Source organism: Cladosporium halotolerans, assembly GCF_011745625.1.
Source record: "Cladosporium halotolerans strain TM138-S3 chromosome Unknown Sca16, whole genome shotgun sequence".
Lineage (NCBI taxonomy): Eukaryota > Fungi > Ascomycota > Dothideomycetes > Cladosporiales > Cladosporiaceae > Cladosporium > Cladosporium halotolerans.
In genome coordinates, this window is record NW_027191467.1 from 157,439 (window position 1) to 180,517 (window position 23,079).

The 23,079-nt window shown below is 57.1% G+C and overlaps 10 protein-coding genes across 10 annotated transcripts; 5 read left to right on the plus strand and 5 right to left on the minus strand.

Annotated features, from left to right (window-relative positions):
• Window positions 1-467: 467 nt before the first annotated feature.
• Window positions 468-2,308, plus strand: WHR41_04760 (uncharacterized protein). The gene is made up of 2 exons (XM_069373366.1): window positions 468-1,599; window positions 1,819-2,308. Exons 1-2 carry the CDS (start codon window positions 808-810, stop codon window positions 1,927-1,929), a joined length of 903 nt encoding a protein of 300 aa, XP_069229206.1. The 5' UTR covers window positions 468-807; the 3' UTR covers window positions 1,930-2,308.
• Window positions 2,309-2,542: 234 nt separating this feature from the next.
• On the minus strand, window positions 2,543-4,196 carry WHR41_04761 (uncharacterized protein; the record flags this gene model as incomplete). Its single annotated transcript, XM_069373367.1, has 3 exons — window positions 3,912-4,196; window positions 3,182-3,853; window positions 2,543-2,801 (listed from the first exon to the last, which is right to left on the minus strand). Exons 1-3 carry the CDS (start codon window positions 4,103-4,105, stop codon window positions 2,543-2,545), a joined length of 1,125 nt encoding a protein of 374 aa, XP_069229205.1. The 5' UTR covers window positions 4,106-4,196.
• Window positions 4,197-4,614: 418 nt separating this feature from the next.
• WHR41_04762 (uncharacterized protein) lies at window positions 4,615-7,071 on the minus strand (the record flags this gene model as incomplete). The annotated part of the gene is made up of 1 exon (XM_069373368.1): window positions 4,615-7,071. One exon carries the CDS (start codon window positions 7,069-7,071, stop codon window positions 4,615-4,617), a length of 2,457 nt encoding a protein of 818 aa, XP_069229204.1.
• Window positions 7,072-7,379: 308 nt separating this feature from the next.
• Window positions 7,380-9,284, minus strand: WHR41_04763 (uncharacterized protein; the record flags this gene model as incomplete). Its single annotated transcript, XM_069373369.1, has 1 exon — window positions 7,380-9,284. The coding sequence occupies one exon, from the start codon at window positions 9,282-9,284 to the stop codon at window positions 7,380-7,382; it is 1,905 nt and encodes a 634-aa protein (XP_069229203.1).
• A 293-nt stretch (window positions 9,285-9,577) lies between these two features.
• Window positions 9,578-14,713, plus strand: WHR41_04764 (uncharacterized protein; the record flags this gene model as incomplete). The annotated part of the gene is made up of 1 exon (XM_069373370.1): window positions 9,578-14,713. The coding sequence occupies one exon, from the start codon at window positions 9,578-9,580 to the stop codon at window positions 14,711-14,713; it is 5,136 nt and encodes a 1,711-aa protein (XP_069229202.1).
• A 275-nt stretch (window positions 14,714-14,988) lies between these two features.
• WHR41_04765 (uncharacterized protein) lies at window positions 14,989-16,298 on the minus strand (the record flags this gene model as incomplete). Its single annotated transcript, XM_069373371.1, has 4 exons — window positions 14,989-15,015; window positions 15,110-16,018; window positions 16,073-16,104; window positions 16,169-16,298. The coding sequence occupies 4 exons, from the start codon at window positions 16,296-16,298 to the stop codon at window positions 14,989-14,991; spliced, it is 1,098 nt and encodes a 365-aa protein (XP_069229201.1).
• A 2,009-nt stretch (window positions 16,299-18,307) lies between these two features.
• On the minus strand, window positions 18,308-18,696 carry hhfA (Histone H4; the record flags this gene model as incomplete). The annotated part of the gene is made up of 2 exons (XM_069373372.1): window positions 18,308-18,609; window positions 18,687-18,696. 2 exons carry the CDS (start codon window positions 18,694-18,696, stop codon window positions 18,308-18,310), a joined length of 312 nt encoding a protein of 103 aa, XP_069229200.1.
• Window positions 18,697-18,986: 290 nt separating this feature from the next.
• HHT1 (histone H3) lies at window positions 18,987-20,036 on the plus strand. Its single transcript, XM_069373373.1, has 2 exons — window positions 18,987-19,181; window positions 19,380-20,036. The coding sequence occupies exons 1-2, from the start codon at window positions 19,157-19,159 to the stop codon at window positions 19,763-19,765; spliced, it is 411 nt and encodes a 136-aa protein (XP_069229199.1). The 5' UTR covers window positions 18,987-19,156; the 3' UTR covers window positions 19,766-20,036.
• A 676-nt stretch (window positions 20,037-20,712) lies between these two features.
• Window positions 20,713-21,228, plus strand: WHR41_04768 (uncharacterized protein; the record flags this gene model as incomplete). Its single annotated transcript, XM_069373374.1, has 1 exon — window positions 20,713-21,228. The coding sequence occupies one exon, from the start codon at window positions 20,713-20,715 to the stop codon at window positions 21,226-21,228; it is 516 nt and encodes a 171-aa protein (XP_069229198.1).
• Window positions 21,229-21,956: 728 nt separating this feature from the next.
• On the plus strand, window positions 21,957-22,793 carry WHR41_04769 (uncharacterized protein; the record flags this gene model as incomplete). Its single annotated transcript, XM_069373375.1, has 1 exon — window positions 21,957-22,793. One exon carries the CDS (start codon window positions 21,957-21,959, stop codon window positions 22,791-22,793), a length of 837 nt encoding a protein of 278 aa, XP_069229197.1.
• Between the last annotated feature and the right edge of the window lie 286 nt (window positions 22,794-23,079).

Consider the following 23,079-nt stretch of genomic DNA (forward strand, 5'->3'; position numbering starts at 1 on the left):
GCGGGCGCTCTCGACCGTCGTCTCGGGCTCGCATGTGGCCGCGGCTGTGCTGACCTGACCTGGCCTGACCTGAGTACCCAGGTATTGCCTGACTGCTCGTTTTGGTTCTTAGTAGACTGGTGGGCTTCTCTTCTCCACCATACCGGACTACTCTTAGACATAGCCGAAAGCTACTTGATGCGCACGTGCGCAGCCAGCCGGCGTCTGGGCGGCGGGTCGCGGGCAAGTCGTGAGACACGAAGTGACGGTGATTACTCTTTGGCTGGATGGCTGCAAGGCCGTATGGGCGACCGCCAGGCGACGGGGCAAGGGGTGTTGCTGACGGACAGCCGCGGCTGCGCGCTGGTATCTCGGCATTGTGCCTCATGCAGCACTCTGCAGTCCGGGAGTATGTAATAATAAGTAGTCGCGCAGGCTCGGCAGTGCCGTATGCAAATGGTGGCCCGCCCAGCGCTTCCCCATCATCCGAACCTCTATTGTGGCTGGACCCACTCGTTAGCACGCTTTATGTCGTCAGGACAAGACGTTCACCTGCCTGACACTCAGCCCAGCAGCACAAGTCAGACCTGCCGTTTGATAGAAACGGCAGCGTGATGGCCCATACTAGGTAGTCACTACCCTGCACTCGCTGCATGTCTGTCCTATTCCTGCTCCCACAGTCCTCAATTCCATCCGTCACATCTCGCCTAGCGTTGATGCCACCACATGCCACCGTCGTCTCAGGCCACTCCTCTCTCTGTCTCCGCCGCCGTCGTCGTTGTCTCCCGCAGCCGCCCTGCCGCGACAACACTCTGTCCGCCTTAAGCCATGTCCAGCACGCAGTACCTCCAGGTGCCCAAAATACTACCGCATAGGAAGTCCCGCTCACGCTCCAAGTCACGGCCACGTGAGGTCGTGCCCGTCGACGAGGTCGTCTATCCTTCTGTCAAAGACCGACGGCGCCTGCATTCACCGCCCATGCCAGCGGCTGAGCCGCGCATCAAACCCCAATCGAACGGCTACACCCACACATTCTCTCTCACAAACGGCCACGTCAACAGCCCATACACGAACGGAACCACGAAAGGCATCACATACCCCGCGACGAAACCCATAACACCACCCACGATCGAAACGAGCAACCACGAAGACTTGAACGGCGACATGTACACCCTGCGTGACTGCTCCACGCCCCCTCCCGAACCGCCCTTGCGCCAGAAAATCATCGGCGCCTGGAAACTCGAGTCCTACATCGCATACCCCACGCCCGAATCGCCCATACAGCGGCCCACCTTCCCGATGACCAAGAACGTGACGGGCTTCATAATGTACACGCCGGACGGCTACATGTCCGCGCAAATGCTGATCCCGGGCCAACAAAGCTTCAAGCGCGGCGAGGGCGAGGAGCCGCAGTGGGCGGAGGCGGGCAAGAGGTTCTTCGCGTACTGCGGGCCATACTACATCAGCAACGAGGGCAGCGGGCGCGAGGAGATCCTTCGCCACACGTTCCAGGTCTGCAACCTGCCCGGCTGGATCGGCGACGTCCAGGTGCGGACGCATCACTTCGAGGAGGACGGCCAGGTGCTTGTCCTCGGCAGCGAAGAGCCGACGGAGATCAAGGTGCGTTTTCTTTTTGTTTAGATCCCCCCGATACGGCTATGGGAAGCCGTTGAGAGATTTGGCGCTGCTTGCGCGGATATGTGGGACTCCCAGCCAGCCCAGCAACGGCTTTGTGGGCCTCAGGCGTGGGGGAGCAGCGCAACAAACAACGGCTTCCCATGGCGCAACACGACGCCTTGGAATGTTCAGCTTTAACAGCGAACTAACAAACCACAACAGGGCGACCGCCGCGTTCCCGTACTCAAATGGCGCCGAGCCCGCGACAACACAAGCGGCACTCCGCCTGCGCCCATGCCGCAGATCAAAATCTCAGGGCCCGGCGAGCCGTGACTAGGCCGGCGGCCCTCTCGACGCGCCGGCCGCTCGAGGTCGCGATCAAGGTCTAGCCTGAGAGGCCGCTCGCCGCATCGCAGGTGAAAGGAAGGGAAAATGAGCAGGCGGGATTTTGTCTCACGGCTCACACATCTCTTTTGCCCAACACATTAGCCCGGGTAATGCGCGGGACGAAACTACTGGCCGGTTTGCCATACACGAACACTACTACGTCCGAGAGTCCACCGCAGGCAGGGCCTCGCGGGACAGACGAACGCTCCGTCAATCTCGTGCTCCAATCGAGTCGAGTACGGCGATGAGCCATTTCGGGTGACCCGGAAAGGGCGCCCTCTTTTTACACGCGAAATATACCACAACATAGCGGGGCGTTTTTTTTTTTGGTTTTTGCTTTGCTTGCTTTATCTCTGTCGTTTGCCATATTCCCCAGCTGGCTACGAGTTTAGGCAGGCTTCTGTACGATACGCAACATCGCGACGAATTGGAACACGGAATCCGAATTGGAGGAGGGGATCACTGCAGGCACCTCGCAGAGAAGGAAGCCATGTGGCCGGGACTTCACAGGAGGAGGAGATAAGGTACATACTCACTTTACCGATCCATCCCATTCCCATCAAACCCGCCAAACACACATCAGCCTATCGTAAAAGCTCGTGCTCACCACCGTCCTCCCTTCCCCCTCCCCTCCCTGCCCCTCGCCCTCTTTTCTGCAAGGCTGCACATCACTCCCGTAGTTCATACTCGCATGCTCCTCGAACCTGGCAAGAACACTGAACTCCCACTCCGACTCGGGCGCCGACCGCTGGAGCCGCACGAGCCGCGAGCCGGCGTGCATGCAGCTTGCTAGGAGGGTGTAGGAGTCGGCGAGGGGCCTGTGTGTGTCAGCGGAATGATCGGGTCGATGTTGCTTTCGTTGGGGGTAATGTTGGGCCGCGTGGGGGGGGTTGGTGCAACGCGAGAATTAAGGAAGCATAGTGGTTGCGGGTCGGCTCCGAGAATGAGTGTTGGGTTGGGTTGAGTTCGATCTGCCGGGCTCAGGTCTGCGATGATAATGCGTTCTGCGCGTCAGACGCAGCGTCGGGTTGCAGGGCAGGGCTGCAGGGGTGAGGTTTGCTTTCTCGCGTGCGAGCGCGTGGCGAGGCGCTCCGGTACCGTACCAGGGCGCTGTGGCGGGCTGACTGCTTGCTTGCTTGCTTTGACGGGGACGAAAACGAAGTACGAGAACACCAGCCAAAGAAAATTCTACACGTACCTGTCGTTGCCGACGGCGCTACCGTCATTCAGCATCCTGAGCCTCCACACGCCGCCGCCAAGGTGCAGTTCGGCGAGCACCTGCCTGCGCCCGACGGGCGGCGCCGCCAGCAGCCGGATGTGGTCGTCGTAGCTGCCGGTGACAAGCAAATCGTTGGCGAGCGGGAGGATGGAGGTTACGCCTGCTTGGTGGGTTTTGCGGTCGGTCCAGAGGGGGTTGGAGGGCGTGTCGGTGTCGGAAGGGGAGAGCTGAGTTGCTTGGAGGACGGCGTCGTCGCCGCCGGAGAAGATCAGGGAGGCGTCAGGGGAGAAGGCGAGGGTCCAGGGTTCGAGAGTGTGGGTTGCTATCTCGGTTGTGGTGGTTTTGCTGGAGGAGTGCCAGGGCTGGGAAGTGGTTGTGCTTTGGCAGATAGAGACGGCGCCGTCGGAGAGGGTCACTGCTATCGTGTCTGGTTGGTTTGGGTGCCAGAGCAAGTCCAGGACGAGAGTGCTGGGGTCAGTGATTTGATGATTACTTGTGTGCTTTAATTCTCCGGCCTGTGCGTCGATTGTGAAGAATTCCAGCGATCCAGTAGATGTTGCCACGCATAGCAAGTCTCCGAGCTCGGCAACATGAGGCGTCCATTCGAGGTCCAGTATTGCTGAGTCGAGCTCTACCGTTTGGATATGTGTGCTGCAATCGCTATAAGTAAGCTGTATAATCGTCTCCACTGAAATGCGTTCCTACCTACAATTCTGTGTCCTCGAGCTTGTAAAGAATCAAAGTGCCGGTACGCTTCTGGGGTTCGTCGCTCGATTCCTGCCCTTCATTGTTGCGGTGGAGAAAGTATGTGCCAACGACATAGTACTCGGAATGGGACGGACAAAATGCCACTGCGCTCGGAGGAATGTCCAGTATTGTCGATTTTGCGGATGAAATCTCCATGATGAGTCTTCCAATTCGGTTCTGCGCCTAGGAATGTTTCGGAAAGAACTGTTATACTGAGATAAGAAAGAATGTAACAATGATGTCTCTGTGTAGCTTGCGTGAAGTCTCAGACGAATGATATTGTTTGATGAAGCTGACGATGGTGTCTTGAAGTTCGGCGTTCCTCGAAGTTTTTCGCTTCGGTCAGCAGAACGGCTTCAACGATCAAGCGAACGCATTGCACCGGGAAACTCTACAGACTGGCACATATTTGTATGCATGAATCCAGCGAAGCCACTGAAAATACTGTCACGAGGACAGAAAGTCTCACAAAACGAATTACTGTAAACATTCAAACGTTCAAGAGGCTACTCTCTGCGACTACGATTATTCTACCTTACTTGGGGATATCACTTGCATTCCACGCATCATTGTCTCGTTGCCAATCATCGGTGACTTACACTGCAGCCAAACACCAACCCGCCCTGTAAAACTCCACAAACACAGTTTCCACCCCATCCTCCAATCTAATACGGCGAGTTCACAATGTCGCTCCTCGACAAGTAACTCGCCCTGCCCTTGCTCCTCCTCGGCGTCGCGGGTGGCGCCATGATACTCTCGCGCGTAGGCCTCTGCAGCGCACGGCGCGCGACCATGTCGACCTCGTTCGGCAGCGCGACGACGATGTTCTTGTCCGAGCCGAAGCGGAAGTTGTCCGCCTTGACCTCCTCGCTGTAGCGCTTGATGCTGTACGGGTCTCTACGGCCGGCGAGAATCTTCTTGAGCGACCAGGTGACGACAAAGGGGCCGGTGGCGGTGATGATGGTGGTTTCGTCGACGCCTTCGCCGGTGTTGAAGCGCGCGGGGGTGAAAGACAGCGGCGCCTTGGTCTCGTGCTGGAACTGGGCGACGTGTGAGGGCGTGAGGGCCAGGCGGCGCGGCTGAGGCTTGGAGTCTTTGGCGAAAGGCTTTTCGAAACCGAGCTTGCCTTCATTCTTGCCGGACTTCTGGAGGTTGTCGATGAGGAGGAGGTAAGTGCGGGTGGTAGCGAGCACCCAGCGGCCATCGGCGGACACATCGAGGCCGACAATTGGATCACCAAGGGCGGGCAACGCAGTCTTGGCTTGAATCCCAAGACGATCGAACATGCGAATATCGCCCTTGTTGGAAGCCACGGCAATGTAGCCCTTGTCGGTTGTGGCGGCAGCGGAGAAGTCGTTCTTGCTGACATATTGCTTGAGCTCGGAGTCGACGAGCTTGTTGCCGGACAGACGCGGGTCGATGCGGTACAGGGCGTTCTTGGACAGACCAAGGAAGGTCTGCTCGCCAGTCATCTGCGCGAACTTGTTCTCGGGAGCGAATACGTTGACGGGGATGTCATCGTGCACCTTCCACTCGTCCACAATCTTGCCGTACTCAAGGTCCATGCGATACAAGCTGTTGGGGTTGTCGGCATTCTGCATTACCATGTCGCGGTCTTCCATGTGAAGCATGACTTTCTTTGGTGCAAACTTCTTGCCATCAGGAGCAGCGACTTGATTGATGCTGGTCGAGAACTCGAGATGGTTGTCTGGAGTGTGCTTGAAGACGCCAATCTTGTCACCACGGACGACGAAAGAGCGGTCGACCTTAGCACCCACAGCAAGCTGGCTGTTGACATTGCCATCTTTGTCGAGGGTCTCGACCTCGTCTTCAGACTCATCCTCATCATATTCTTCGTGTCTTTGCCCAGAAGGCGCGTCTTCATATTCTTCCTCGTCTTCCTCGTCCTCTTCTCTCGCTTCAGCCTCACGCTCGTCATCTCTGGCATCTTCAATCACCAGATCGTTGAATGCATCGAGCACGTAGTCCTTCTCCGCATCCTTGATAACCTTGCCCCACTTCGCTTCATTCTGGTGCTCCCACAGCGCTTGCATCAGACCCTCCTGGAACCTCTCCTCCGTCTCGCGATCCTTGAACTTCAACAGCCAAGAGTATGCAGAGCCATCTTCGGTGTAGTGGTTGAAGATGAAGCTGAGGTACTCGAAGTTGAAGACTGGGTTGATATCCGGGATGACCTCCTGTCCGAGCCAATCTTGCTTGCTGCCGCTGATCTGCAGCCAGTACTTCCAGTTGCCGATCTCAGAGACCTGCGAGTGCACTTGCTCATCCTGCAAGACAAAGGTGCCAGAGTTGAAGTCGAATAGGTGGAGCTCTGCATGCTCGCTGACCAGGACTTCGCGGGTCTCAGGCGCAGTACGAGATATAGGAGCTTTCGTCGGAGTCGGCTCTGCGGCCTTGACTGGTGTCTCGGCCTTCTTGCTCGATTCGCGCACCATGGCTCTCTCGTTCAGTCTCGACGGGGTGGCAGGAGAATCGATATATTGAGCAGTCGCAGAGGTCGGTGAGGTTTCTATCGGTGATCGGACGCTCGGACTCGGCGTAGGGCTCGCTTCAGGTATCGCGGGCTCGTCCTCGAACTCGAACTCCCTCAGGTCGTCCTCGGTGGCTTGCTGGTGTGACTGCCTGTACTTGCGCTCGAACTGGCACTGCGTAGCGACGAGCTCGAAACTTGCAGCAGTTTCTGGCCGTGTAGAAGCGTCGCAGACAAACTCAAAAAGATCGCCGTGGTCGCCGCTGAGGTCCTTCCAGGCTACAATCGTCTCCCCAGTCTCTCTCAGATCCACTCGCAGGCGCAAGTCTTCGTCGAGCGGAAAGATCCTCTCGTCCTTATCCGAAGCAGCTCCTTCGCCAGTGCCTTCCTCTCCACCTTCTTCGTCAAGCTCGGCTTCACCCTCCTCGTAGGCGCGCTGGATGACAAGCTGGTACTGGAACTCCTGCCCCGTGCGGCGGATGAAGGCAGCGGAATCCTTGAAGATGAGCGCGCTGTAGCCCTTGATAGAGTGCGGACGGACGATGTAGAGCTGGCCCTGCGGAAGCTCGACGATGTTCTCTTTGCTGGCGTCGCCGAAGAGGTACTTGGAAAGGGATTTTATCGCAAACATGGTTCCAGCTGGAAAGGTGGGCGGGCGGTGGGTGTTTCGTTTCGGATGCTTCCCGTGTATTTTGATTTGCCCCGCGCCGCCGCCTTGTGACGTGCAGCTGGACGCCACTTTCAGGAAACCCTGCTGCTGCCTGCAGGTCATGTGATTGTCGGGCGCCGATCGATTCACTTCAAGACATGGTTCACTCGCGAAGTAGCCAAAGGCAGTGAAGGATAGCAAATACAAAGCTCTCGATTGGCTCGTTTTCTGGGTATCGCACACATTGTCTAATTACTTTTGTCCACGCATACGCGCTCCGTCAAAAGTCGCTAAGCGGTTTCACCCACGCTTCTGGCCAATGTCCACATGTTCTCCATGCCGCTCCTGCGCAGAACCTCCCTAGCCTCACCATCTGTCTCACAGACACGTGAGTACCAGCGCTTGAACCTCTTCGCTCGCTCCACACCTTCCCAGACCAACTGACACTTGTTGCCGCTTAGGTCTTTCAGATTGCCATCATCGGTCATCGGGTTGAGCCATGAATCACGTGCTGTGCTCTGCTTGCTCTCCTTACCATCCGCTGGGCCAGTGAAAGTCGTAGGCGTTGTGGCGGAAAGTGGCAGCGTGTTCTCAGACCATTTGATGCGATTCAGCATCAGCTTCTTGTAATTCTTGATGCTGTGCGCACCGCCTTCCACAATGACCAGATTCATGGTCGGATGTAGCGCCACAATACCCATGAGGGCATTCTGTTTGGCGTTGATGTCGACCTGGTAGCGGTGTTTGCCGGAGCTGAGGTTGTCAACACGGAAGACGCAGACATGGACCCCCTTCGCCTCGTCCGCTTCTTGCTGTTGCTGCAGCTTCTCCGCGCGTTGCTCCTTAGTGAGCTTGCGGTCCTCGTTGGCTGCTTCATGGTCGTGTAGTCGTTGTGCGATCTCGCGATTGACGCGAGCTTCGACCGCAGTCGGGTCCTTGACGGCTTGCTCACCGAGAACACGCATCATGTTACTCTTCTTGACCTTCGGCGGAGGTGGCTCCACAAGACCCAGGCGAATCTTGGCCTGCTCTTCCTTCATGTCGGCCATGCGGCGTTGACGGCGAACCTTCTTCTGCTCCTTCTTCGTGAGCATCATGGGCTTTGCCGCCGGCTGGAAGGCTTCTTGTGGCGCTTTGAGTAGTACAGGGTGCTGTACATAGATCGTGATAATGGTGTCGTCGGATTCGATGCGGTTGCGGCCAGGCTTGTCCCAATCCTCATACGTGTTCTGCTCTGGCGGAAGTAAACCCTCGTCCCACCATTCCACATCAGGAGGCGCCTCAACAAGGAACGCCTTATCGCCTGCCTCCTCGATCTCTGTCTTCCTTGTCTCCATTGCAATCCGCTTCTTCATTTCCTCCATCCTAGCCTGCTGCTTCAAAGCATTCGCCTGTGCAATAAACTTACCCTTTTGATTGAACATCAATTCTCTGCTCTTCCGCTCGCCACCCTTTCGCGAAACCAGTGAAGGATCGTAGATCTCATCGTCAAACTTCTCCTCTTCATCCTGCTGAGCCGTCGGCAGGTACGGATTGACCTTGACCGCTTGCTGGTTTCCCTTCGTGGTGCTGAACTTAGGGCCTTGCTGTGATTTAGTCCTCGACGGCGCCGCCAAATCTCCCATGAGTGACGGGTGCAACCCAATTCCCAGTCCTCCGCGTGCTCCCTTCCCATCCTGCCTAGGTTGTGGTGCGGGAACTGCTGGAGACGCTGGTTTCCTGGACGCCAATTCAGCTGCTCTCCTCCGTGCCTCCTCTCTCTGCTCCGCAAGCCGCGCTGCCATTTCGTTTCCGGGAGATTGAACTGGAGGAGGCGCACCAGGGCCTCCTGTCGCTGGTGACCCTGACGACCGTCCCCTAGTTGCTGCGATCCTTGCCTTTGCTTCCTCCAGCTTCCTCATGGTCGCCGCCTTTTTTGCAGCCGCGTCGTCAATTCCGCTCATTGCTGGAGGAGGGCTCGGCGCTGCTGATGACGCTGGTATTCGGTGCGGCAAGGGCGCTTGTGCTGGTGTCGCGGGCGATCCATTAGATTGTCCGCCAGTCATTCTGGCCTTCAAGGCAGCGATTCTCGCCATGGCTTCTGCCTTCTTGCGCTCCACATCGCTCTGCGCTGGCGCGGGCGATCCATCGTTGGAGCGCACTCGCTTTTGATCGCCGTCCGCGTCCGCACCATCATACGGTCGCTTACCCGTCATGGCGGCGGTCGATGTGGTGCAGAAAAGTTGGTGTTGCGCGCGGAGGCACGGTGTTTGTCGCAGTTGATGTCACGCTCCGTCTCCGAACATTTGAAGCTTTGGCAAGGCCGGCGAGGCAAGCGCCTGCAGCCTGCAGCTCGCTGGCGCGCCGCGGCTCGGCTGTTCCCGCGCGCTCCGGAGAAGCTTTCAAGAAAAAGAAGTTCGTCTCGAAGCCTTCCAGCTGCTGCTAGTGCAGTTCCACCAGGAAACAATTGTGCAGTGTACGGTGAGGTGCACTCGTCAATCAGCACAAAATGAACATCTCACAGCCCGTGGGCAGCCAGATCGCTGGCGTGTCCTTCGGCTTCTTGGGCTCCAAGGACATTCGCGCCTTGTCTGCGAAGCGCATCACGACCGCAACCACTTTCGATACCCTCCTCAACCCGGTGCCGGGCGGTCTCTACACTCCTGAACTTGGTCAATTCGCCGACAACAATTGCGCGACATGTGGTCTCAAGACGCCGCAATGTCCCGGTCACTGTGGACACATCGAAATGCCCGTTCCTTGCTACCACCCGACTTTCATGGACCAGGTGCTCCGGCTGCTGAGAGCGTCTTGCATTTACTGCGGCAAGCTCAAGATGAGCCGTGTGCATGTTAACCGCTTCTCATGCAAGCTTAGACTGGTGCAATATGGCCTGATCAAGGAACTGGCTGATCTGGACGACCTCACCATTCAGATGGCGACCAATGGCAAAGCGAAGACTGCCACTACCGGAAGCTCAGATGAGGACGACGACGAGATGTCTGGAGATGCAAAGGAGGTTGTGGAAACCCGCGACCGCTTTGTGAAGAAGGCCATTAAGAAAGCGCGGGAGGAAGGAAGGTTGACCACGCACAAAACGGAAGCCTTGACAAACGCGCGGAGGTTGATCATTCAGGAATTTATGGGCACAATCACCAAGGGCGTCAAGTGCTCAAATTGCCAGGGCATCAACCACGGTTACCGTAAGGATCGTTTCGTCAAAATTTTCCGCAAGCCTCTGAAGAAGGAGCACCGGAATAAGATGATCCAGTCAGGCCTCAAGGCTAAGGACCCCGTCGTTGCCATGTACAAGAAGCAGAAGGCGGAGAAGGAGTCAAGTAGGAAAAGAAAGAGGGACGCGGATGAGGGCATCGCGGACATGGGTGGCTCATCAGAAGAGGAGGAGGAGGAAAGCGAAGGTGAAGTCGGAATCGCGGGTGGCGACATGATGGACACCGGTGCCATGGAAAGCAGCGGCTCGAAAACTGCAGCGGACGAGACAGAGGTCTATCTCAATCAGAGCCGAGTGTACGCTCAGCTGGAGCAGCTTTTCGAGAACGAGCCCGAGATCATGGGGCTTGTGTACGGTGCCGACGCCAAAAAGGGTACCTCCGCTGGTATCTCAGCTGAGATGTTCTTCATGAAGGACATTCTGGTACCACCCAACAGATTCCGTCCCGAAGCGCGCACCGGAAATGACGAGATTGCTGAAGCGCAAGAGAACACCCTTTACAAGAACATCCTCAACCTCTGCGATGTCCTCACACAGATTCAGCGCGAGCTCTCAGGATCGAAAGAACGCGATGAGAGGTACCGCGCCAGGACGTACGCCGATTTTGAAAACACATGGGCACAGCTTCAAGATGCAGTGAACAGTCTGGTCGATCGCGACCGTAACCCTGTCCAGGGTGCGGCCGGCAAGCGTAACGCAGACGGTATCAAGCAGAAGCTCGAGAAGAAGGAGGGTATGTTCAGAAAGTACATGATGGGAAAGCGTGTCAACTTTGCCGCAAGAACGGTTATCTCGCCCGACCCTAACATCGAGACAAACGAAATTGGTGTCCCGCCCGTTTTCGCCATCAAGCTCACATACCCGGAGCCGGTCACCGTCTGGAACGTTGAGGAGCTTCAGGAGGCCGTTCGCAATGGTCCTCATGTCTGGCCAGGTGCCGTGGCCATTGAGAGCGAGAGCGGTCAGGTCATCAACCTTGAGCGCAAGAACGCGGAGGAGCGTACTGCTCTGGCAAACCAGCTGCTCGCGCCCTCGTCGAGCACTCGCGGCACACGACCCAAGAAGGTGCACCGTCATCTGAACAACGGTGACGTTGTCATCATGAACCGTCAGCCAACACTCCACAAGCCTTCCATGATGTGCCACAGAGCGAGAGTCCTGCCCGGAGAAAAGACCCTGCGAATGCACTACGCCAATTGCAACACTTACAACGCCGATTTCGACGGTGACGAGATGAACATGCACTTCCCCCAGAACGAGATTGCTCGCGCAGAGGCGCTTAGTATCGCTGACACCGACCACCAATATCTTTCTGGCACTGCTGGTAACCCTCTGAGAGGTCTGATTCAGGATCACATTACCATGGGTGTATGGCTCTCGAACCGCGACACATTCTTCAACCGCGAGGATTACATGCAGCTTCTATACGCTGCTCTCAGGCCCGAGAATGGACACTGCGCGACGGGCAGGGTGGAGACTGTGCCCCCAGCTATCATCAAGCCTAGGCCGCTGTGGACTGGCAAACAGGTTGTTTCCTCTGTCTTGAAGAACATCACTCCCCCTGACCACCAAGGCCTCAGCATGACTGGCGCTTCCACAACTCCCAAGAAGCTGTGGGGCGAGAACTCTGAGGAGGGTGTCGTCATCTTCAAGGATGGCGAGCTCATGCAAGGTGTGCTTGACAAGAAGCAGCTCGGTCCCTCAAGTGGTGGTGTGGTCAACAGTGTCTACGAAGCTTACGGTCACACCGTTGCTGGACGCCTTCTCAGTGTCATGGGTCGTCTTCTGACAAAGCTCTTGCACATGCGTGCACACTCCTGTGGTGTTGAAGACCTGATCTTTACGCAGAACGGTGAGGACATGCGAAGAGACGCACTCTCTGGCGCTGCTAGTGTCGGTATGGAAGTCGCGGCGAAGTATGTCTCCCTTGAGAACGAAAAGCCGACAAGCGAGAACCGCGAATTGAAGCGTCGTCTGGAAGACGTGATGCGTGATGATGAGAAGCAGCAGGGTCTCGATCAGCTCACAAACTCCCGCACACGAGAACTCTCCTCTAAGGTCACACAGGCTTGTTTGCCCGCTGCCCTTACCAAGCCCTTCCCTAAGAACCAGATGCAGCTTATGACTTCGTCCGGTGCCAAGGGTAGTGGTGTCAACGCCAACCAGATTTCTTGCAACCTGGGCCAGCAGGTTTTGGAAGGTCGCAGAGTTCCTGTCATGGTTTCAGGAAAGACGCTGCCTTGCTTCAAGCCTTTCGAGTCTTCTGTCCGCGCTGGTGGTTACATTGTCGACCGTTTCTTGACCGGTGTGCGGCCCCAGGAGTTCTACTTCCACGCTATGGCTGGTCGAGAAGGTCTGATTGATACCGCCGTCAAGACTTCGCGTTCCGGTTACCTGCAGCGCTGCGTTATCAAGGGTATGGAAGGTCTCAAGGTCGAGTACGACACATCTGTCCGTGATGCGGACGGCTCCGTCGTGCAGTTCCTCTATGGTGAGGACGGTCTCGACGTCTGCAAGGCCAAGTACCTCGATAACTTCAAGTTCGCCGCCGACAACTACATGAGTCTGTTCCAAGGCCTGAACATGGCCGACGACTTCGAGAAGATTGTCTCCAAGGACGCTCAGGAATACACCAAGACCGCAGAGAAGAAGTACCGCAAGACTGGTGATCTGGGTGCCAGCGACCCGGCGCTCGCTATCTACGCCCCTGGTGTTCACGCTGGTGCCATGAGCGAGAGGATGTTCTCCGCTCAGCGCGATTACGTCGACAAGAACCCGGACAAGCTGATCAAGGACAAGAAGCAGAACATCGAGGGCACTGTCTCGAAGAAGACTTTCCAGTCCATCAACGACATCCGTTACCTGCGCTCTGTGGTCGAGCCTGGTGAGGCTGTCGGTGTGGTTGCTGGCCAGTCGATCGGTGAGCCCTCGACTCAGATGACGCTCAACACTTTCCATTTGGCTGGTCACGCTGCAAAGAACGTCACGCTCGGTATTCCCCGTCTGCGTGAGCTTGTCATGACTGCCGCTGCCAACATCGCAACTCCTACAATGACGCTCAGGCTCAACGAGGAGATCAGCGTGGAGGATGCGAAGAAGTTTGCTAAGGGTATCAGCAAGCTCAGCATGGCTGAGGTTCTCGATCAAGTCTCTGTCACCGAGTCCACCGGTCCTGGTACTGCCTACGATGAGGCCAAGACGTACCGCGTCAAGCTCGACTTCTTCCCCAAGGAGGAGTACCTGAGGGAATATGCTATCACTTCCGAAGACGTCGTTGCTACGATCGAGCACCGCTTCCTCCCTAAGCTGCAAGCTATGACCCGCAAGGAGCTGAAGAAGCGTGGTGACGAGCGTAAGCTCAAGGCCTCCGCGAAGAGCGACGCTGTTCCGGAGATCGGCAAGTCTGCCGGTACCGTCGAGCAGGAGAGTGGCCGCGGCGAGGCTGAGCGCGAGGGTGGAGACGATGACTCGGATGCCGAGGGCGACGACGATGCCACCCGTGACAAGGCCAAGAACAACCGCCAGCAAGCCGGTTACGAGGCGCAAGAGGACGACGAGGAGAACATCATCGCTGCTCGTGCCCAACAGCGCGACGCAACCCCCGAGGCCGACGAACCTTCCGAGGACGAGACCTACGGTGGCAGCCCGCGCTCCAGCCCCGAGCCCGACTCCGGCAAGAACTACAAGTCGCTCGCCAAGGACCGCGAGAACCGCATCAAGGGCGGCAAGGCCACCAACGATGTCGTCGCCTTCAGCTTCGACGACCGCACTGGCGCCACCTGCTCCTTCACCATGGAGTACGACGCCAACACCGCCAAGGTCCTCATGCTCCACCTCATCGAAGTCTGCGCCCGCCAATCCCTCGTGCAGTCCGTCCCCGGCCTGGCCACCTGCGTCGTCGACGACGAAGCGACCTCCAAGACCAAGATCCCGCACGTCCTCACCGCCGGCGTCAACCTCAAAGCCATGTGGGACTACCAGCACATCATCCACCCGCACTACCTGTACACGAACAGCATCTCGCACATCCTCACGCACTACGGCGTCGAGGCCGCGCGCGGCGCCATCGTGCGCGAGCTGCAGGGCGTCTTCGGCGGCCACGGCATCAGCGTCGACCCCCGCCACCTCACCCTCATCGCCGACTACATGACGCGCGACGGCGTCTACCAGGCCTTCAACCGCATGGGCTACCGCGGCAACGCCAGCCCGTTCATGAAGATGAGCTTCGAGACCACGCTGGCGTTCTTGCGCGATGCGGTCACCGAGGGTGATGTCGACGATCTTACGAACCCTAGCGCGAGGATTGTGGCTGGTAGGGTCGGCAAGATGGGTACGGGCGGCTTTGATGTGCTGATGCCGTTGACTGAGGCGGAGGGGATGGATGGCGATGGGGATGTGGAGATGGAGGGATGATTGTAGGATTTTTTCGGCTTGACTAATTTGTTGCACGGGTTATGCGTAGGCGCTATATCTTGTACGGTTTATATCTTAAATGGGAAAGAAAAGTGATTTGTCTTGTTTTATTGAATTCTTGCTTCCATTTCGTGGAGACGAGCTACTCGCATTTATGTGCAGTGAGCATTCAGCTAGCGATCCGTTGTACACTGTTCACTGGGAAATCATGTCACCATTCCGTCGTGATCATGTCCGCTGGTGTAGGGCCTGCAGGCGCCACTTCCCACCGCCTCTCACCCATCGCCCAGGGCGCTGGGGCTCTGGGCGCGCGTTCTCATGCTGGTTCGACGCGCCTGCGCCGTCGTCCTTGATGAAGGACGAATTGGCGAGGGCTTGAGCCTGGACCGCCCATACTTCTGTTCCCAGCTGGATGAGCTCACTGCCGGACTCGTCGAGAAGCTTCTCAGCGGCGCCCTTGTCCATAGAGATTATCTTTTCGAAGTCTTCGACCGTCCCGAAAGTGGCCACGTTCCAGATGTGCTTCCAGTATTGAACAGCGAGCGCGACCTTGGGGTCTCCGCTTTGGATGTTCGTGGCGATCATGTAGAAGGATGAACGCGTGGCGTGGCCTGATTTCGGCTTGAACAGCCGTACAGTTGAGAAGGTGGCGAACTTTTGGAGCAGCTCGACGGTGTCGCAGCTCTCGAGTCTGTGAAGGAGGACAATCATGGTTCCGCCCGCCTTGACATGCTCGAGACCCAGGGCGAGCTGCGTCGAGGTCAGTCTCCGCGCTTCGCGCTCCTTCTCGCGGTATGGCGCACGCTCATGTGTTCTGAGCACCTGTCCGTCGCACAGGATGAGGTCGAAGAGACGCCCGTCGGGAAGCTGTTTGGGGAAGAAGTTCTGGCGGTCTGCATGGTCGTCCGGGATGTGTTCGGCGCCCATATCGCTGGCGAGCATGGTGATGTCGAGAAATTTTAGCTCGATGCTCGAATCGAGTTCGATGAACACGTCGTGCCCACCACTCGCAATAGGCAGGCTGGAAGCGGTGACTGACGAGGTGGGGTTGATGTCCTTCGCGAAACGAAGAAAGCCTCCCGGCGCCATGCAGAAGTCTAGGATTCTCACTTCATCGTGCGGTGCATCAAGTCGGATGCCAAAGGCTGCAGTGGCATCGTTGAGCTCTTTGCCAATTACCTGCATATGACTGTAGAAGAACGCCGCCGTCTCTCTGTCTTTCGAACGTGTGCTGTTTACGCTGGCAGAATCGCCGTTCCGACGTCTGCTCTCGAAGATCCTGTCCGCCGCTGGATTGTTCCATCCCTGCATTCTGGTTAGAGACGCCATCTGAGCTCAAATGCTTCGGAAGGCACTTACCCTTTCGCGCAAATCCTCCAGAGTACGGTACACTTCGACCTTTTGAGATCATATAAGATTTGATGACCTGTTTCGCGGTGAGTTTGTGATCAGAACCGGAGCCATCCTGAGATTTGAGAGTACGTCCAGCCTCGGGGTTGTGGACGCCGTCGCTTTGAATGCCGTCGGTCAGATCTGGCAGTACCGGTATATTCGCGTGTTCGGATGCCATCTTGTCCTGCACCATTGTCGTAGTGCCAGACGTCGGCCGATGTTACATGCGTGTGTTTGGTCTGGTCTTGGAGGTGGGCGACTTTCTCAAGGGGGGTTTGGTATGGCGTTGAAGGCGTTTGGACCTGCGACCGTGCTTTTCACTATGTTCAAACGCCATGAGACCTTTCTTCGCTGACTTGAGAGCTGCTGTGTGCGTTTGGAGGTGTGAGACATGAAACCTGGAAGAGGTGGGAGACCGGCGTGAAGGGAGGTAAGGTGGAGTGAATCATGTCAGGCGTTGGCCATGGCATGCAGACCTACTGTCTTCCCGCTCGTCATGAGAGTCTTTGATGAGCTGTGTGATCTTGGTCTCCTCTGTAGCGCCGGCAATGGTGTTCTCCGCCACGTCGAACACGCGCGCGTACGGCACCGTTCTTCAGGCGCGGGATCCTGCGCGTGTCCGCAGCTTTCTGCTTGCACCTTCGCCATTGCGCGAGCTTATGAGACAATGGCACTCTTCCAGACCTCTCTTGCGTTGGTATACGCAAGACTACCAACGCAATATGTGAAGTTCAGTGGATTGCGCGCTGGCAGCGTGCGTGGTGCGATTGATGTGTGAAGTTGGATTTCGAAGTGAGGCTCTCGCGGCTGCGGACACGAGCCAGCTGCGGGCTCAGGGCTTGGGGTATGAAGGGTTAGGGTTGGGGTACGCGGCTTTGGGATGAATTGACCGTACATCGCGAGTGGAAGACAAAGTGCTGTGAAAAGCCTTTCATATGGCTTTCTTGGGGTGTATGAAATATACTCCATCTGCTTGGGGGCTCGTGTCTAGCGTTGTTGTCGTCTGGGAGTGTGATTGATCGAATCTTCAACATACTTGATAGGCTTCACACGACACTCATAGTCAACACAAAGAGATGAAGCAGACCTGTCATCCAGAATTTGAAGACACCTTCAATATTTCATAAACCATCACTGCTGAGGCGTCCAATCATCCACACAAGCGATAATTGCCATAATCGCTTGTATATCTTGCAACATCACTGTCGTCACGCATAACACGGAACCGGACGACCGGCAAGAGGCAGTCGCAACTCCAGCAATGCCGCAACAGAACACTGCCAGAACGATGAATCCGCGGGACCAACAATTAGAACTACATCAAGGACATGAGACATATATTAACAAACCTACAAGGCAAGCATCCAAAAAGTGAAGCCTGCGAAGAAGGCAGCCATCAAACACCAGACGACACTGTTCCGCGTCGGAGGCCGCAGCGAGCGCAATCGCCACTGCAACACGCAAGCCTGGGGACAGGCAGCCTCGCCACCCGGATATCGGCAGAGTCATCGCAAAGAATCACGCGGCATCAGCAGATGGAATGGAAGACCTCCCTAGCAGAACTCTGTCTTCCGGAGGAAGTTCGTCTGGACTGCGCTGCGCCTGCCAGGCTTGCCCCGCCGCGCTCCATGCGCCCTGCTTTTGTTTGCTACGAGGCCGGGCGCAAAGGACCTGCGCACAAGGCCAGGCCGTCCTGCTGCGTGATTGAGAGCAGTGACTCACAAGAAAGGTGTTCGCCACTGCCGACAATCACACTTGACGATGATGCGGGTGCGGCGGACTTGCGACTGACGGACAGCAGCAAGCAACAATGATCCCCTCAACGCGGTGGCACTTGCGCACGCGAGGACGATAAACAACTCGACGCGTCGGGCGCAGGAAGCCGCGGACGAGGATCACAGACAGGATGCAAAGATGAGAAGACAAAGACAATGAGGTTGATGCATATTCATTTAATTGTTGGTGTCACCCATGTGAACACTGGAGGTGTTGAGCTTATTCTACACTCAAAGCCACAGCCGTAGCCGATTGCTCTCTCGCATCGCACTCAAAAACAAGGAAGAAACCCCATAAAGAAAATCCCAATGTGACCCATTGCCCGTTCGCGCCATACCCGCAAGCCCATCTCTCGCCGTGGGTGGATATCTGATGTTGGATGTGTTTGTCGTAAAAGAAGAAGTCGGAGGGGCGGAAGCGAGTCGCTTAGCCACCGAAACCGTAGAGGGTGCGGCCTTGCCTCTTGAGGGCGTAGACGACGTCGAGGGAGGTGACGGTCTTGCGCTTGGCGTGCTCAGTGTAGGTGACGGCGTCGCGGATGACACCCTCGAGGAAGGTCTTGAGGACACCGCGGGTCTCCTCGTAGATCATGGCGGAGATACGCTTGACACCGCCACGACGCGCCAGACGGCGGATGGCGGGCTTGGTGATACCCTGGATGTTGTCGCGCAAAATCTTGCGGTGGCGCTTGGCACCGCCCTTTCCAAGACCCTTGCCGCCCTTTCCGCCTGGAGGGGATGTCAGTATGCTGTTGTGAAGGTGGAGGAGCGCGCCGGTGATGGCAGCGGAGGCGGGGAGTACTCACGTCCAGACATGTTGATGGAGGTTGATGGAGTGTGAGGTGGGAGAGTTGTGGTGATGAAGCTGGTGAGGCTTTGCTGTGTGGATGGATGGGTGGTTGTGGATGCTGAGTGGATGAGATTGAGAGAGACGGGCGACGCGGGGAATAAGTAGCAGAGGGGCGCGGGCGGGCGTCGCGCGTTTGATCTTGCAGGTTGGTGATCCAGAAGCGCGCTAAGCCTAAAGCGCGCGGGCAGCCAAAACATGGGCAGGATCAAATCCGCGCACGAGCCCACGGCTGCCTTAGCGGCGCAGCGCGCTCTTGACAGTTACGAGTGCTGGAAAGCGAGCGGTCGAAGCAGTGATTGTGAAGTCGCCCCCGCGCCTATATTTTCTTTGCCTTCCGCTTCCCACTCCTCCCCATCCACTCAGCATCCACATCCACCATCTCCATCTCCAACAACACCTCCTCCATCACCAACCACATCAGTCATCATGGCTCGTACCAAGCAGACTGCCCGTAAGTCATCAACACTACTCCATCATCCTCACGATCACCATCATTGCCATCGTGTTCATGCACGGTCGCAATCTGGCCGCGTTCGCTGCTCGTCGCGTCATGGCTTCACGCCACCCGACCGACACCAGTGAACGCGTCCATCACCACGACGCGCTTCACTTCACACCATCGCAACACATCACTGACATACCACGACAGGCAAGTCCACTGGTGGCAAGGCCCCCCGTAAGCAGCTCGCCTCCAAGGCCGCTCGCAAGTCCGCCCCGTCTACCGGTGGTGTCAAGAAGCCTCACCGCTACAAGCCTGGTACCGTCGCTCTCCGTGAGATCCGTCGCTACCAGAAGTCGACCGAGCTCCTCATCCGCAAGCTCCCCTTCCAGCGTCTGGTCCGTGAGATCGCCCAGGACTTCAAGTCCGACCTCCGCTTCCAGAGCTCCGCCATCGGTGCGCTCCAGGAGTCCGTCGAGGCCTACCTCGTCTCCCTCTTCGAGGACACCAACCTGTGCGCCATCCACGCCAAGCGTGTCACCATCCAGAGCAAGGACATCCAGCTCGCCCGCCGTCTCCGCGGTGAGCGCTCTTAAGCGTCTCGCTCTTGATACCCACCACAACACAACAACATGAGAGCATCCACCACGACCTCCCTGGCCTAGCATGGCGGTGATGGGCGGTGGTACTCATAGGCATGGCTTTTCATCAGGGCGTTTGGTATTCCACAGGCAGAGGGTTCAAATGGGTTTCTTTTTTGGTTTGAGATATCACAACAATCGAGAGGTGCACCTGGCGGAAAGGTGTCACGACAGAAGGGTTGTATCATAATGACAATGGTGCAATGCGACAGCTTTACACATCCAACTTCATCTGTGCCTTTTCATTTCTCTTCTCTTATCGTGTCTCGCGTCTTGCCTCGTGTTGTGACCCGTATTCCTGGACCCCGCGACCCCTCACTGCTCACCGGGCGCAATTTGCCAACGACCAAGTGCATCCGCTGCGGAGCGGGAAGTTCAGCGTCAGCCTTGGGACGCAAGCCTTGCTGTAAACGCCGCCTTCGCATACAGGCTGATTTCGCTCCAAGCAAGTCCAACGCGATCGTGCGTAGGCACTCCGAAGCATTCGTGTTCATCGAGAGGTACACTCTCGCAAGGCCCAGAAATCAGACGAGCGGCTTCAACAACATTGACCTCTTGTGCGCATGGATGCAAGGCACAGGAAGACAGACTGAACATCTAGGACAATACTTGCCAGTCTCTTCCCACGCATTCCGCCACAGCTAATGGCTGATATCGACTTCGCAGACGCTGGAAGCTTGACAACCTCAGCTCGGGCGAACTTGCTCGTCGATGCCAACCAGCTGCTGCCTGGCCAAGTAGTCCGCCTAGACTCTGCGTAATGACTACACCTCTCGCGGGAGGCATTCACGTCCGCATGCCTGACTCATCAGTATGCTACGCCTAGTAATCTCAATAGCTTGAGTATCACACAGCCTCTCTCCCAGCATCCACCACACCACCCCACCGCCCCTCCAACCGCCATGGGAACACTAACCCCAGCCCGCGTCACCAGACGCATCAAACAAGAACTCGCCGTCCTCCAGCACTCCCCCCTCGACACCTGCCACGCCGCGCCCATCAGCGACTCAGACCTCCACGCCTGGTTCGCCGTCGTCGCCGCGCCCCAAAACACCCCCTACGCCGGCGGCACCTTCAACCTCAGCATCCACTTCCCACCCACCTACCCGCTCCAGCCGCTCGGAGCCACCTGCACCACGCCCATCTTCCACCCGAACGTCTCACCGCAGGGCGAGGTCGGGCTCGCGGAGCTCCGGCCAAACCAGTGGTCGCCGGTGATTCGGACCGTTCTGGTTTGCTTGCAGGCGATGCTGGCGGGGCCGGATTTGGGGGAGGAGTGTGTGCTGAACGAGGAGGCTGCGAGGCTGTGCGTGGAGGATGCGGAGGGGTTTGGGGAGAGGGCGCGAAGGCATATGATGGAGCATGCAACGCCGTCTGCTGCGGTCAATCAGGCTTTGGAGGACTTGTCGAAGAGATGATGGATCATTCGGTAGATGGATGAGGGTGTTTACGTTCGCGTCGCAGTGCAGCTTTCCCTTATGGCTAGCGAAGCGGCATCATGCTCGATTGCTGGCTGTGAGCGGCGCTGCCCACGAGCAGCTGCGTGGCCGTCATGCGCTCATTTCGAGACTAAAGCAATGTTGGCAGGTGGAGCACTTGATGTACGTTGATATTCCCGCTCCTGCTTCTACATGTGTGTCTATGAGAGACGTGGTCGAACCTCAGCGCAGGTCGCACATCCGGTGGCCTCCTCGCAAGCACCTCCCCACGCTGTGTTGCGGGGTGATGAGATGCGCGAGCATCGTGAGAACCACCGAACACCTTCTCAGACTCTCTCGCAAGGACTGAAATCCCTCTCTCCGACTCAACAGTCTGCTATAGCGACAGTTGTCTCAACACCTCCCTTACGCATCTTTTGTCCACCGTCTCGTGGCATCTGCCCATGATGTCTTCGGAACCCCACATAGCGCCATCTTCAGCCCTACGCATGACACGCACGGATGATCTTCCGCCGTGGCTGTTGAACCCTGCGTGATCGCAAAGCAGAGCCGCACCCAACATTGCCGGTAAACCCGAGGCTCACGACTCCCTTTCTTTTGTTGAGCCAATTCCTTTCGACTGCTCTACTACGCTATGGCTGCATTGACACACCGCACATAACACACCTCTCTCGCATCCTCATGCGCATTGTCAGCCCTCCACGAAAATGAGCGCCCTGAACTTCGCTGGACGGTCGACTCTGCGCCAGTTGCACCAGTCCGTCCAGCGCAACATCCTCCGCCGACACCAAGCCCGCTACGAATCCTCCAAACCAAACACTCAAAAAGGCTCCCGCAATGCCTCCTCCCTCGCCACCCGCGCCGGCCGCTTCCTGCTCCCCGCCTCCGCCCAAGCCTGGGTCGAGCCGTTCATGCGACCCTTCCAAGGCTACGCCGCGATGCAGCGCCGCTCGCCGCTCCTCACGCAGTTCGAGTCCTCGCTCATAATCTACTTTCTCGGCGACCTCAGCGCGCAGTCCGTGTCGTCGGGCGCCTTCGAGACTGCCGCCTACGAACCCTCGCGCGGTCTGCGCGCCCTCATCATCGGCGGCATCAGCTCCATCCCCTCCTACAAGTGGTTCATGTTCCTGGGCAACCACTTCAACTACGCCTCGCACACGCTCTCGCTCGCCGTCAAGATCGTCATCAACCAGTCGGTCTTCACGCCGATCTTCAACACCTACTTCTTCGGCATGCAGTCGCTGCTGACGGGCTCGACGCTCGCGGAGGCGAAGCAGAGGGTCATTGACACCGTGCCGGTGAGCTGGAAGAATAGCTGGAAGGTCTGGCCGGCCGTGACGGCGTTTTCGTTCACGTTTATCCTGCCGCAGTATCGTAATGTTTTCGCGGGCGTGATTGCGATTGGCTGGCAGACTTATCTGAGTTGGTTGAATAAGACTGCGGAGGCGATGGAGTCGGGGAAAGAGTCTGGAAACAAGGCTGCTTCTCAGCAAGAGAAGGGAAAGGCGGAGGGTAGGGAGATGAAAGCTGGTGCGAAGGCGTGAGGAAGAGGAGGTTGTTGACCTTCATACGAGAAAAAAGCATTGGAGGTATAGAGGGCTGCCTGTGTTGAACGCAGCCGGGCTACTTACCGGGAAGCATTGTAGGAGCATTTGGATTTACGAATTTGGGAGCATCAGCGGCGTTCAAGGAGCATCATGGGCGGAAGCGTGTCTCATCTGTTCTGAAGATACCCAATTCCCCGTATGGAAAGGGTGGCATAAAGACTAGCGAAAACTTAGAAAGATTGTTCACACAAATATTTTTATCCTCGCAACGATGGTACGGCTC